The sequence below is a fragment of the Grus americana genome, chromosome 8 (assembly GCF_028858705.1).
Source record: "Grus americana isolate bGruAme1 chromosome 8, bGruAme1.mat, whole genome shotgun sequence".
NCBI classification, from domain to species: domain Eukaryota; kingdom Metazoa; phylum Chordata; class Aves; order Gruiformes; family Gruidae; genus Grus; species Grus americana.
Window position 1 is genome coordinate 5,461,517 of NC_072859.1, and position 14,580 is coordinate 5,476,096.

The window sequence follows — 14,580 nt, forward strand, 5'->3', positions numbered from 1 at the left end:
GCAAGGACTGAGAGCCCGTCGCAAAGAGTATTTAAATGCAGTCTTCCCCCCCACCCCCCCCAAACCCCGAAGGTGCCTGCAGCCATCCGCACCTTCCCGTGCCCGGCAGAGCAGGTAGGCGAGGCGAAGTGCCGGACGCGGCTCCGGCTGTGTCTATTGAGTGGTTCGGGACTTGGCTAACCCAGTGGGCAGACAGGCTAATGCTAAACTTGTGTGAAGACGTACCCGAGTTCAAAGGCTGGGAGTGTTTCATCCGCTACCAAAAGATGACATCAACTGGACCAAAACTATAAACAAACATTCCAGTTTGCCAGAGCCACGGATTACTAACAGCTCCGTTTAATAGTCGGTTAAATTATCATCTGGAGTTTTACATAGTGTTACAATGACTTTTTTTTTTTGTTGCTGTTGTTTAAAACTTTTTTTTTTTTTAAATTTTTTTTTTTTAAGTAATCCGGAAGGGTTTCGCATTTCTTGCCGCGTGGCTATCTCACCCTAAAGCACCCTACTTTCAATCTACAGTAGTAAAACGTCACATTAGAGTTTTAATAGGACATCAAGGAACATGAATTGTAGCCATCTTTGTAAAGAAAAGGACCAAACCATCTTTATATGTTAAATAACTCCACGACAAGTAAAAGGTAGTAATGCTATTACAGGGGTACGGGTGCAGCAAAGAAAAGATAACGACCCAGAGGTTCATCTCAGGTGAATAGTCGCTCATTAATTCAGAAATAAAACAAGAAGAGAGGGCGGGGGGGGGCAGGCAAGGGAGGTTGCAGAAATGGATGGAAAACAGTGTCTTCTCCAGCTTTCGTGCGGCTGGCAGCATGGGAAGAACCAGGAGCCCAAGAGAGAAGATACCGTGCAGACCCAACAGTAGGACCCCGTGGCAGATGTGGATGGTGTTGGCTCTGCAGGGAAGGGCACGCCCTCAGGGCTCACCCATGGCTGTTTTGGGTGATCAAGCCCCACACAACGCATCTCGCCAAGGCTGGGTCTGCAGCCATGGTGCAATTCCCCCCCCCCCCCGCCCCCGGCTCTGGTGTGAGCCCCCATGGAAGGCTGCTGGAGTTTGTCTGAGATGGGCTCACGTGTTAATCGAGGGACTGTGGCGAGAAAATCCAAGTTTGGGCAAAATTCTGAGCTGCAAAGCCAGAGCGAGGAAACCAGGAAGGAGACCTTCACAAAGCCAGAGCCATCGTGAAAATGGCCCCGCAGACGTGCCACACCGGCAGGACCTGCCGGCACAGCGGGTGCAGCAACACCACGGGAGTCAACCAAGCGGAGCACAGCCCCACCAGCAGACTGCGCGGTCTCGGGCTGAAATGGCCCATCACGGCTTGGGGATGCCAAGTCCCGTCCAACCGTGCAAGGGTGCTGCCAAAGGACTTTGGATGGGTGGCTTTCCCCTCACCCTCTGGGGTGGTCCATCTCCCAAACCACGGGGAAGCTGGGGCCAAGGGAGCAGAGTCTGGCCCAGCTGGCTGATGCTGCTGCAGGGTCTTGGTTGACCACACAAGGGCTTTGAAACGCGAGCGCAGAAGCAGAACAAAAATATCTGCAGACCTCCAGTGCAAATCTTGGGGCCAGACGAAAAAGTAACTTAGGCAGGTGTGAACGCGTGGGGCGTCCGGGGTTTTCCTGGCAGCGTCACGGCAAGTGGCTGGCAGACCGCACCGCTCCTGTCGCCGCTGCTGCACCTAGTAAGCAATAAAAGAGAGGAGTCTGCTACCCGAAGGAAAACAGTCTGCGTTTCATATAAAGGCCACGTAAGCGGTATTACTTGGCGAGCAACCAAGTTGCGTCTGGGCCAGAGCAGCCTTCGTTCTAGCATCCCTCCGAGGCGTGGAGCGGAGGTGCCCTTTGCCCATCCCTGGATGGCTGCCCGGCTGGAAGTTAAAAGCTGTCTCAGCGTCCGCTGGGAGAAGCGAGGGGATAAACCAACGCGCCTTGGCCGAGACTGCCGGCGGCTGAAAGGGAAAGGAGCAACGGCTCAGTACGGATCACCTGCTCACGTATACCTGCGCACGGACACAGCGCTGGTCTTGGAGCCCCAAGCCCTTGGCAGCATCAGGCACATCAAAATGTAAGGAGAAACACGTGAGAAAAAGCCAAAAGGATCCAGTAGACTTCCTTCTCGCACAGAGCAGGTGTTTGCCCAAAGACGCCTGATGGACCCTTTCATTACAGAAACGACCCTGGGATGCCCAGGTAACACTGACTGCTGGTGGCTGCTCCCAGCAGCTCCCCGGTCCAGGAGGAGAGGTCTGCCCACGAGACGGGAAGAGCAAAGCACTGTGTGGTCCTGCAGGAAGATGCTGAACTGCTGTTGAGCACATACTGTGATGCAGCACTGTCGGCTGTGACCGGCTGCAGACCACAGCCACCTCCCTCTCAGCACCACGCAAATATTCGAGCCGTGTCCTTGGCAGGTAGCGGGAGGAATGAGGCAGAAAATTATAAGAGACAGGCTGAAGATTGCTCCTGCCAAGGCTGAAAAAAATGAAAAGGAAATTTCTCTCTGAAGAGCCATCATAAAAATCCCACTGTAGGGCTCCTGGCTTGTCCAGCTCAAAGGTGCACAGCTGGCAAATCCAGAGATGCCTCCTCTGCAAACAAGGCTGGAAGATGAAGCTAAAAGGAAGCCGTTTGCTGCCTCCAACACCATCAGTGGTAACAGGGTTTTGGACAACAGTTTGCTCTGAACTGAGCCCAGTGTCCCAGGACAGCCCCAGTTCTCTGGTTTAAAAAAAAAAAAAAAAAACAGTCACTGGTGAGAGCTGCAGATGTGAACCTGACCATGGGAAAGCAACACTCCGAGAAGCACGCCCGCCATGCTGTGTCACCGAGCCCTCTCTGGGACCAGGACCTTCAGGACCATCCTGCACTGCCACGTTGGGGTACGCTATGCCCCGCTCCCCTCGCCATGCAGAGCCTGGGCTACACCACAGCTACGGCATGGCTGGTGCAGAAGACAGCCTCGGCTGTGCCGTCTGGGTGCTGCTGTCTTGGCTGGGGCTCTCCTGAGCAGTAGTCTGATATTGCTTCGAAGTCTTTATTACGGTGGATGAAGAAAAAAATAAAAGGGATTTTTAAGTCAACTTCCTAGGAGTTTGGTCCCACAAGAAATCTCGTGACGTCCAGCTGACCACTGGCCCTGAGGGCAAGCTGCGTTTGCTCTGGAGGACTCTGCATCTTGGAGCAGACAAGGGCTTTGGCCATGACAGAACAACCGGAGGAGATGGGCTCACGAACGCCCCTCTCTGCTCACCGCAGCTGGTGACACCACGCCAGCCCTGCCCTGCAATGGCACCACGGCTTGGCCAGGTCTCATCCCGACCTCATGCTTTACAATTACAAAAAAAACCCACCCCACCCCAACCCTCTTGGCTGCCCGGTGGCTATTTTGCTCAGCCATAATCATCAGCATCTCAACCTGACCTGCATGCCCTACCTCCATTTTTCCCAACTCTGCATCACCAGCTCTCCCTTCCTGGCTGGGTCATCATGTTTCTCCCATGACTGGAGTCCCCTATGCTCGGGGACCGTCCCCGCAGCCAGGGCAGGGATGGGGTAGGAGGAGAGGGCTGTGCCCTCCCAACCTCCTTCTCCAGTGATGCTGAGGAACCTCTTGGCAAAAATGAATAAAACAAAACCAAGAAAACTAGGTCCCACAAGACTTCTAACTAGAAAGGCTTTTGGCCAAGTCGAAGAAGAAACTAATACTGAGTCAGTCCTGCACAGAGCAGCTAGTTTCACTCCCCGGTCCAAATTTTTGTCTCCAGAAACATCAGCAACACCCTCCCCCTCCCCCCTCCGTGGGTCCATGTATAAAACCCTCACAAATGCCCATGGGAAGGCCAGCGTGAGAGTGGGCATCCACAACCCTCAGTAGTCCTTGTCACCATAGTCATTGTAAAGGACGCTCAGTGTCTGCTCCTCGCACGTCTTCTTGAGGTCCCGGCTGAGCTCCGACCAGTCGAGCCCGTAGGGCTTGATCTCGCTGTAGCGGCAGGCAAGGTACTTGAGGGATGAGCGCTGGAGGCTGATCTTGGGCTCTTGCAGGAGGCCATTGCACCAGCTGCTGAGGTCCCCCAGCTGCGAGAGGATGAGGCCGGCTTTCCTGCAGCAAGGGTGGGCAGGGGGAAATGCCGGGGGAGGACGGACAGCAAGGGGACGGCAGAGGTGATGGAGACACCACGGGGGAATGGTGGGAAGGGCAGGAGGAGCGTATGAGGAGAGAAAAGCAAAGATGGTTAAGGATGCCGCAAGAGCTCCTGGGTGGAGAAAAGACAATGCAAGAGCTGCCAGTGAGGACAGCGGATGAGCAGAGCCCGACCCCACCAGGATGAGGAGGGATGGCGGGGCTGGGGGACACACCAGCCCCATGGCAGCACTGCAAGTCCAAATGCATGCAGGAGCAGCCCCTACCTGGGCCAAGGTGCCCGCACCACCATGGCGGTGGTGGACATGCTACACTGGTCTTAGGACTCGTCTTATGCTTTCCTGCCCTGGCCCAGCTTCTTCTTCCACCTGGTATCATGCCCACAACAAGGCCAGGTTTGCTGAGGGCTTAGTGAGGGGACAGTCACAGGTGTAGCTGTGAAACACCCAAACCCTTTGGGATGGACATCATCAATGACTCAAATGGCATCACCAGTCATAGCTGCAGCTACTGGACCCCAAATATAACAGTACGGGAAAGTGGGAGCCAATAGCACTGCAGACAGTGGGGAGAAATGCTAGAAGGTATCAGGCATGACATGTGTGGCCAGTCCAGGGCAGTGTCACCATGTGTGTCCTCTCCAAGAAGTGCATGTGTTGCGTGTCTGGGAACTGTGCTGGTCATGCACGGCTTGGTGTAGGACACCTCCATTGACGTGGCAGGGAAAAGGTGGGCATGCCGGGAGCACCACTCCCTTGCTGTCACATGGCTGAGCGGGATGTGATAGAGATGAAAGGTGTGGTTTTGGGGACCAGCACATGGAGATGTCGCTGAACCCAAGTATGTACAGACTAGCTCAAAGCTGCGCTCCAAAATGCACGTAGAATGCAGAAGGGAGCACAAGACGAGGTAGGCAGCGACTGCCCAAACCAGCATGGCAGCAGGACTGCCCAAAAAAAGGGAAGGAAGAAGAAGGAGATTTAGGAAATTACAAAAAAATAACAAAAAAACCCCACTAAAAATACCATGCCTGTCATCTGTATTAGTCTGGCTTGTGGGGGTCTGCACGGAAGGCTGCCGGTGAGATAAACATTACGATCCTCCTAAGATATAAGTACCACGAATGACTCTCCTGATACGTGACTTGTAATGTTTGGTCACAGTTTAGGAAAAGTGTCTCAAAGGACAGCGTGCAAACTAGGAGGAACATACTGAGACACAGAGCATAGGTTGGATCCAAAAAAGCCCTGAGAGAGCAGGGGATGTGGTGGAGCTCCCCAGTTCTTTGCACGTGCATTTTGCATCTTCCAATTCCAGAGAGCAAAATGAGGAAAGGCAAGTCATGGTAGCCAGGAGAGAAGGTCGGGTGTCAGAGGGAGAAGTGGTCCAGGAGGAATTCATCTTCAGCAGAAGACAGACACGCAGCACCCGCAGGGCAACACAGCCTCGGTGTGGGCTTGTTCTGGTAGTGAGAAAGTGCTAAATTATCACCCCCTGGTGTTGGATGATATATTGGAAGAGTGCAGAGGATCCCGGCCAAATATGACCTCAAGTGTGTTCTCTTCTTTTCACGTTTTTCCTCTTAAAATTGTGTTGCTAATGCTTTTATCAAGGCAAACAGTTTGTTCAGATAAAACACATTATGTTCATTTTAAACTTGTCTAGCACTTTGGGTGATCTGCAGGGAATCTGGCGAATGTGGAGGTAATGGATTCAAATGACATGTCTTGCAGGTGAGCATCGTGTGTGCCTGGAAACCCAGACAAAAGTTTAAGTGTCTCAGGAGCTGGATAAGTTTCCTAGCCAGTTTCAAGGTCAGTTTGTGGGTTGGTATAGACAGGGACGAGAAGATACATCCCCTTGGTAGCTGTAACTCAGCATCTGTTCAGCACAGGAGCAGGCAGCAGAGGCACAAATCATGATGCTGAGGCAAAAAAAACCCTCTTTGTCACATTCTTGCTTGGATAAGCAGGGGTTGTGTTGTGTCTGGGTATGTATACCGACCATAAAGTAACATCCACAGTCCCTCCATACCATCCTCCAGGCCAGGTCCACCATGAGAGAGCTCCTTGGAGAGGAATGAATTTACCCCAGGTCCAGCCAGAGCCAGCTTTGGCTTTCTTGGAAAGGAAACCCTCAAGAGGTCCATCACAGTGCAGATGGTCATGCACAGGTCACCCCTTGCCAGCCAGCTTCAGGTGGCTACAGCTTGGAGGGGCCAGTCTGGAGCCACCAAGAGGTTGGGTAGCTCTGCAGCCACATGACACCTGCAGCCCCAGAGCTCACATCCAGACCACAGTGGAGATGTGCAGGTTCTTAGCACAGTGCTGATGCTGGAGATACCCATGCAAGCTGGCCAGATCTTCCAGCCGTGGCAAGGTAGCTAACCTCTCGCTCGTCTTGGTCCCCACACCTAGACATCTAGGTGAGATGCCGAGATTGCTTCTTTTCCTCCAGCGTCACAGGTACCCTAACAGGAACGTTGAATATGATCCCATAAATTTTGGCCCAAAGCCCAGATTTCACCAGGCTTTGCCTCGAATCCTACTTTCACTTATTACTTTGTAGAAAATGCCCTACCTTTCCCTCCATTTCTTGTCCTTTTGCAAAGTCGGGGGCTCTCCGCAGCCTTTCTCGGGCTGGGAGGGAGCCACTCACTTTCATAACCCCAGACAAGTTTATCTGCACGCACCCTCGCTTCCTTTGGTCCAGCAGCCAGCGTGGCCGAGAAGAGAGGCGAGCGCGCCCCAAGCGAGCAGAGCCAGAAGGCGGCATGGCCGTGTGGAGGAGGAGGGACATGGTAGAGTCAGTCATGTGGGTCCACATCCAGGACTTCAAAGGAGCATCAGCAACAGTCAAACAAACACGCTGTCTGCTGGCTAAATAATGTCATCTGCAAGTGATTTGTCCTGTCACCACCAGTCTGGATGCTTCGCCCTCGCAGACGATCAAACAGGAGGTCTGCTTTCCAAGATTTGTCATCACCAGAACCCACTGCAGCTGCCTAAATGTCTCTTTCCAAGGAGTGCGAGCTGCAAACACTTCATCAGCAGCTTGCGTCATCCCATCCTAAGCGCTCCAGAATTTCCAGAGGGTGGAATTAACCCTCTGGATCGTAGATTTCACGCAGCCAACGGTAACATTTGGGCAATTCAGTGGCATTTCTGGCTGCTCCATGCCAATGCACCTCTGCCTCGTGGGGCTCAAGGAGGCAGTTTCCACCCCATGTTCTGGCTGGTCCTTGGTCTCCTCACTGGGGCAGTGAGCAATGCTCAGCCTCAGCAAGGGCAGTGGCTGTGTGATGACTCCAGTCTGTCACGTAGGGAATTTTATGTAGTCCTCACGCAAACCATCACAACAGATGTCAGATGGTCTGTGCAAACCGGGGCTGGATTTCACATCTGGAAATGGAGACAGAGCAGCATCACCGCAGCTGGGCTCAAGACAAAGGTGAGACGTAAGCCCAAGCCTGCTGATCCCACTCGGTGTCGTGGGAATGAAGCAACCCTGGGCAGAGGAGCTGGTGGGAGCCTCGGTCCTAACAAGAAGCCTCCATGCGCTGGGATGTCGCTACTGAGCTTTGAGGCTCTGCCTCAAAGAGTTCAAATTTCTTGGAACATAAATGAGAAAAGGGGAAAGCGGAGAGAGCCCAGCTCTGCCCCAGGGGTGGAGGATCTCTTGGGAGTTTCCCACCAAAGCTGAACTAGGAGACATGCCTAAGACACTAAGTGCAAGACAGCCACCAGCTATTTGCTGAGTCTTTCTGACCCCCTAGCAGAAGTGTGGAGGACAGAGAAGGTATGTGGGATCTCCAGTCCTCTGCTAGAAATCCACAAGTGATCACCTGGAAAAGCAGGGCTGGAAGACAGACAGTGGTGAGACCAGCAAGAGGAGGTGTGGGGCAGGGGGTAAGGTGGAGGCCATAAATTTCATAGATAGGAGCTGCTGCTGACATATGTTTGAAATAATCCTGATTTTCAGATAGGCTGAAGGCTCTGGCTCTTTGGAGGCCAGATGCCATGAAACACCACTGCAGCCCACACAATCTCCCAGCCCAGCTTGCTAAACTGACTGCAAACATCCACGTTACTGGGAAACCATGCAGACAAAAGCAGATGTCAAAGGACATGGGGAGAAGGGAACATCTGGATGCCTCTGCAAGCCTGGGGCACGAGGCACCCCATCCCTAGGCAGCTGGAGGGGCTGCAGCGAGCTGGAGGAGCCCAGGGAGAGGACATGGTGCTCACAGAGGCATGAAGGGACTGTTTCAGGTAGGAAGGGCTCAGCACAACCTCCTCCAACATGTGCCATGGTAGCTCAGCACTGCCGGGGCACCAAAACCACTTGTGTCCCTGAGATCACCCCACACAACCGCAGGCATAGGTCAAAAGGGAGGGGACACGTGCAATTCAGGCCCAAGGTCAATCCCCTGCCTGCTTCGGCCCACAAGTGACAGTGAGTTCAACACAAAGAGATGCATTTAACTGAAGCCAAAGCCCATGAAAAGGAGGAAACCCAAGTCTGACCTTGGCATGGCTCAGCACATGTCTACGTGTTTGCACGGACTTCATCCAGCAGCTTCCACAACCGAGCTCTTCTGTGTCACCTTCTCTAGCAGGCTTGAAGCTACAACCACCTCCTTGCACCATCTTCCCTCCATCAATGCCCGGGGCCAGGCAATGCACTCCGACCACGCTCCCTTCCATTCTCACCCACAACAACCTCTATTCCTCAAAGGTGCACTATTTTTCCAAGACCTTCTGCCTTTTTTCCTGTGGCAGCAGCTACTGAGGGAAAAAGAGAATCCCTTCCCCTTCCCACCCTGCATGGCATGAACGGACTAGGCAAAACTCCAGAGACAGTACAGGGCTGGTGGAATGGACAAGGACGATGGGTTGACAATGGTCTACCACCTTCCACCTTGTCCTATGTTTATGGTCCTTCAGGGGACAACGGCTGGACCTCAAACATATGCACAGCATCCAGCAAAACAGGCACCCCACTGTGAGACTCTAAGCTCTATCATCAAACAAATTCATGAGATTTGCCAGAAAACTACCTTCCTGGTGACCAACATCTATGAGGGATAAGCATGTCGGTGGATGGACCTGTCTGCTTACCCAACCCAGCTCCCAAGCCTACCTGGGCCCCAGCTCATCTTCACAGCGCCAAGTGAACTCCCCAAAGCTCTCGTAGTGCTGGTTGTAGTGGTAAAGGACTCGGTGCAGGCTGGGGGAACCCAGGTCCAGCAGAGTGTTGTAAGCTGTTTGCTGCTCCTTACCGCTGGTGTAGCCGTTGAAGAGGTTGTAGATCTTGTCCGCTATTTCTGGGCAGAAGGACAGTGGGTATTCAGTGGGGTGCAAGGAAAAGCATGAACAAAGCCCACCAGGCTAAAGTTCAGCTCTAGGGAAACCAAGACCAGAACCAAGATTTGTCCCCTGAGTCATGATTTAGAGCATACAAGATCCCAATGGAGGAGCAACAGAGTAGATGGCATTCCCCAGGCTCAGTCCAGGTTAGGTTCACATAGTTTGGTCCAATTAGGAAAAGAAATAGTGGTGTCATCAGGTACTGTTAATGAAATACCATTTATTTATGAGAAGGCACACAATTCGGGTCTCTTGAGCACAGACACCACCTATGCTATCAGTTGCCTTCCGGGCAGGACAGGCAGGTCTTGTGGCTATTTTGGTATGTCCCGAGTGCTTGCCCCTCCACTCATCCTCCCACCAGCACAGAGTGCCTCTGCATTTGTTTGTGGAGAGGATGTGTGCCTCTCGCCGCCCTCCACACCAATCCTCAACACTACGTGGCAGCATTTGGGCCACCAAGGGTGAAGGAAACGCTGCAGCCAGGACATGAGACGTGTGCGGGGACATGCTGGAAGGGGGAGCTCCCTGTTGCTGGTCCCAAGCATCATAGTCCAGCAGCTCCCTCCATCTCACCTTGAGCTTTCACATCGTCTACCACAGGGCATGGGGTCTTGACCGTCACATCACTGGACCTGGAGCGTCTTCCTGTGTTATCGACTCCCCAGAGCGTGAACCTGGCCGAGAAGGAAAAAGGTGAAGCTCTGGACTCCCAAGCCCCCATGCAAAGACAGGCAGCATCAGGCAGGAGCACCATGCTCAGGGCAACAGCACTGCCATGGGCACGGCACAAGGGAAGCGACTCACATGTAGGTGGTGTCGGGCTCCAGGCAGCGAATGATGAGGGCGATGGTGGAGGAAAGCCTGTCAGGCACTTGGGCTGGCATGGCGCAGGGTGACTTGGCGCCAGAGATGATGTCATCCACGAAGCTCAGCACCGTCTCTAGGGATAGAGGGGAGGACGCACCGTGGGTGATGACACAGGTGCGGCCGGGGCTGCAGAGAGCCACTGAGGGCTGTGCCTGCCACCACGCTGCCTGGGGCCAAGTGGGACCAAGGCTCATGCATGAGGTTGATACAGAAATGAACCCATTGATTTTTCCATCAAGGCTCATCACCATGGCATGGAGCCACCACTTCCGCATCATGGCGGGCAGGGGAGGGGCTGCTTCCTCTTCCACAGGACGAGGGATATATTGCAGCATCCCCTTGCAAAAGGGGAGACAGAGGCTTTCCTCTAACATCTCCATCCCACCCTCCCCAGAGAGAACCAGTGGAGTCCCCACTCACCAGTTTCCACCTTGGAGTGGTCCATCCTGTCAGTGACTTTCTCTTGACGGAGGAGGTAGTCGACGATCTGCACCCCGATGGGGGGCTCCGAGTGCCCCCACTCCAGCACCACCAGCGTGCTGCTGGGCTCGTGAACGGTGGACAGCCGCAGGCTGGGGGGCAATGCCAGCCGGTCAGCATCTCCAGAGGGCAAGGTCCACTGGCCACCCCCACTGCCTGCCCGCATTCATCCTCACCATGTCTATCACCACCTTGCTGCTCCTCCGTGCCACAACAAGGCAGCAAAACCGCCAGGCTGAGGCACACAGTGTGTGAGAGGTGCTGAGGGCAACCTCTCCAGCCAGTCCCCATGGCTGGTGCAAAAGGCAGCACAAGTGTGTTCGTTAGTGCCACTCGCTCTGCTGTGCAGATCACATGCAAATGCACCAGAAATGAGTTGGTTTCTGTAAGGTGGTGTGTAGGGACTGGGCCTGCGTTACTCTCTCGCAGCAAAAGGGCTTGAAAGCCATTAACCCACGGGAGAGAGCAATCTGAGGACAGAAGCATCCCTCCCTTTCCTGCCTCTCCTGGCTCTGGGCATGCTGGTCCAAAGGGCTCCTTCCCTGGAGTTGCTCTACCAGGATGGATCCGAAAAACGGTCCTCAGTCCTCAGATAAATTTTGAATAGACATTGGATCTCTGCACCCTCTGCCTGATTTCCAGGTCCCCCATCCGTTTCCAAACCTGACCCATAAAGCCACCCCAGCCCCACCACCTCGTGCCACCGCGCTGTTGGCCATTGCCGCCTCCTCCTAGGCTGGGCACGCGTGGAGACCTACATGGGGTGCGGGAGGGGTGCGCAGGTGGGCAGCCCGTCAGCCCCGAAGGCACTCGAGTCGCAGCGGCACCAGTCCTCGATGACGTCCCCGCTGCCCGAGCACCACAGCGAGCTCATGGTGGCCTCCTGCAAGAGCTGGGAGAAAGGAGAAGGGTGTGAGCACCAGGCAGGTGAGCTCCCATCCCACCACCGCTTCAGTCAGTGCTCATCTATTCCTCGGTGGGTGCAGCCAAAACAGTTCAGTGCAGTCCATCCACCCTGGGGAGCAGGGCTGGCCAATAGGCAAAGGCTGCCATGGCTTGACGTGATGGAGGGCAAAGACCACCCCAATGCTGTCCTGCCACCCCCCCATGCCCACCCCACCACCCCCAGCCAGTGGCTCCTCACCCGCTGGGTCTGGTTGTTGGTGACCAGCTCGTAGATGGGGGCTGCTTTGGTGACCTCCAGCAGGATGGGCTCGGCCGGCGCGTCGGGACCGGAGGCGACGTGGCAGAGAGGGCAGGAGGAGGGGCAGCGCCCGCGGCTCTGGCACTCCATCCGCACGCCGGCCGCCATGCGCTTGGTGCCTGACTCGGAGAGGCTGGCGATGTACTCGGGGAAGGTGAGCACCTTGGGGTCCCGCTCACGCTCCTCCGACTCGTCCGAGGGGGAGTTGCCTGGGGAAGGGGGAAAAGAGGGGCACCAGGGTGGGCTCCGAGCCATCGATAAGGAGATGCAAGGGGGCTGGAGCCCCATCTTGCACCCAGGAGAGCCTCCCTATATCCTTAGGGGCTCCCTCCTTGCTCTGTAGGGATGAAACGCTCACCGGTCTTGAGAGCAGGAATCAGAACTGGGAATTCCACCCTGGCCTCTGCCATTGCAGCTCCTTTTGTCTCCCATGCCTCAGTTTCCCCAACCCCAGCCCTGCGCCTGGCACTGGGACGGGCCACCCTTGCAGCAGGTCCCCACGAGATGGAGCCTCCTTCTCGCGGCTGAAAGCTCATGGAGGACCCACTTGGGCATCTCCACCCGCTGCTGATGCTCCCTCCAAAGCCCCCTGCCAAACCACTCCGCTGCAAAAGCCCCCCCTGGCCCAGCACTTGACTTCTTTGCTCGACTCCCTCAGTTCCCTAGGGCCCCCACCAAAGCTGATGTGACAGAGCGCGTTGGAGATCAGAGAGGCTGAGCGTCAGACCAGGGTGCACAGGAACGATGCCGACTCGGTGCCCCCCCTGCTGCCAAAGGTCTGCAGCCAGCAGCACCGAAGAGCTCAGAATGAGCAGGGAAGACTCGCCAGTGCCTCGTGATGCCCAGAAAGCTCCCGAGATGGCTATCAAGCTACCGAGCCCCTCTGCAGCCCCTCCACCCCACCTGTGCTCGGTGCCCATGGAGGGCAAGGATGATGGGGAGCAGTTCCCTTTCAGGAGCTGGCTCAAGCCCACCTCCTCCTGTCTCTTCACGCTGTCATGGGCCATGGTGGAGGTGGACAGAGTTGCAGCCAGGTAAGGCAGTAAGTCCTTTCCCCAAGAGCTTAGCTTACAAAGCACCGTCACGAAGCAAAAGAAAACGGTGAGGTGGAGGCAGTCAGATACGTTCGTTGGGACCGCAGTGCCCCTCCCAACCAGGCTGTGACGAGGCTGAAGGTTCATTTACCCTCTGCCCCGTGCACACGGGGGAATATCTGCAGGTCCTACCCAGCCAACCCTCAGGCAACGCTGCAACCCAACAGGCTGGGAGAAAAGATTTGCAGCAGGAAAGCACGGCCACGGGCTACGCTTTTCCCAGCTCCATGCAAAGGTGCCTGATGCGGAGTGCCACCGCGTCCCCGTCACACGGGGCAGCGAGCCAGACGCCATGCTTGGCGGCCTTTTCTCCAGTGCTCCCGCAGCAGGAAATATTTCGACGCGAGAGCAAAAGCCCCGGCAAAAGGCAGGATCTGCCCGTTACTGCTGCGCTCTGGCTAGCATCGCCCCGCTGCTACGAGCCTCGCCGCGCAGGGGAACGGTGCTGCTCAGCCAAAAGCCCTACCAAAGGATGTCCCTGGCTCTGCACCAAAGAAAGAGAGGCCCAGAGGGACCACTGATGATGGTCAAGGTGGACCGGTGGGGTTGGAGGGAGCCGAAGGATGCCCAGGCAAAGCCTCGCCCCTGGGGCGGGCTCAGGGCATTGCCAGTAGCGGCTTAGTACGGGCTGGGGGCTGCAGGGAGCCGCCGGAGAGCACGTCCACGGCTCAAGGGGAAGATCTTCCTACTGCAAGGGTTTGCTGAGAAACGGGCCAGCGTCAGCTTACATCCCCGAGCCTCCTGCAAAGAAAACAAGGCTGTTTTAAACAAAACCCGGGATACAAGAGCATTGCTCCGCTCCCCCAGCACGCTGGAAATGGATCGCTTTGGGCTGGCTGTGAATTGCAGCTTAGCAGGAGCTGAGGGAAAGCAGAGGAGCCGGAGAATTATTTGTCTCTCGCAATTTCTCAATCGATATCCAGCTCCTGACGTTTGCAAACAAAAAGCAAAGGAGGGAAAGTGGCAGGTGCCAGAGTGAAACCAAAATGTGATATTGTGGGTGGAAAAAGACTGCCAGACCTGAAAAGCCTCCAAGCAGGAAAATCAAAGAGGAGGAAATTGCAGGAGAGAAAAAAGTACTTGCAATCAAAAGATGCTACATCTGGAGACAGCCCACAGCAAAACCAGCAACGGGTCTGTACTCTCGCAGGTGGGCTTGGGAAGAAGTCCAGGCTCCAGGAGGTCTGAGCCCGCAGGATCCAGACTCAGGCTTAGAAAGAAGCGTTACCCACACAAGAGCCCTGGAGAGAAAACAAATGTCTCCGCAGCCGGGGCACAGCAAGAGCAGCACAGTAGATTGGTGCCAATGCTGAGAATCACGAAGCTTCACGATGGCAATTACGCGGTGGCCACGGCGCCCGTGAGCTCCAAGTTCACGCTGCCTTCGCCCCGGAG

The 14,580-nt window shown here is 55.2% G+C and overlaps 1 protein-coding gene across 3 annotated transcripts in view; it reads right to left on the reverse strand.

The window, feature by feature from the left end:
* Window positions 1–297: 297 nt before the first annotated feature.
* The window catches only part of ASTN1 (astrotactin 1), a 56,813-nt gene continuing 42,530 nt past the window's right edge, over window positions 298–14,580 (reverse strand). Inside the window, exons 17-24 of one of the 3 annotated variants that reach the window (XM_054834189.1) lie at window positions 12,032–12,300; window positions 11,646–11,779; window positions 10,828–10,979; window positions 10,345–10,480; window positions 10,114–10,214; window positions 9,311–9,494; window positions 3,909–4,126; window positions 298–1,703 (exon numbers count right to left, since the gene is read on the reverse strand). In XM_054834189.1, the coding sequence (XP_054690164.1) occupies window positions 1,654–1,703; window positions 3,909–4,126; window positions 9,311–9,494; window positions 10,114–10,214; window positions 10,345–10,480; window positions 10,828–10,979; window positions 11,646–11,779; window positions 12,032–12,300 (1,244 nt within the window). In that variant the 3' untranslated portion in view covers window positions 298–1,653. Of the gene's footprint in view, window positions 1,704–2,108; window positions 4,127–9,310; window positions 9,495–10,113; window positions 10,215–10,344; window positions 10,481–10,827; window positions 10,980–11,645; window positions 11,780–12,031; window positions 12,301–14,580 lie in introns of those variants that run through there. The other 2 variants (XM_054834191.1, XM_054834190.1) reach the window with 2 other exon arrangements.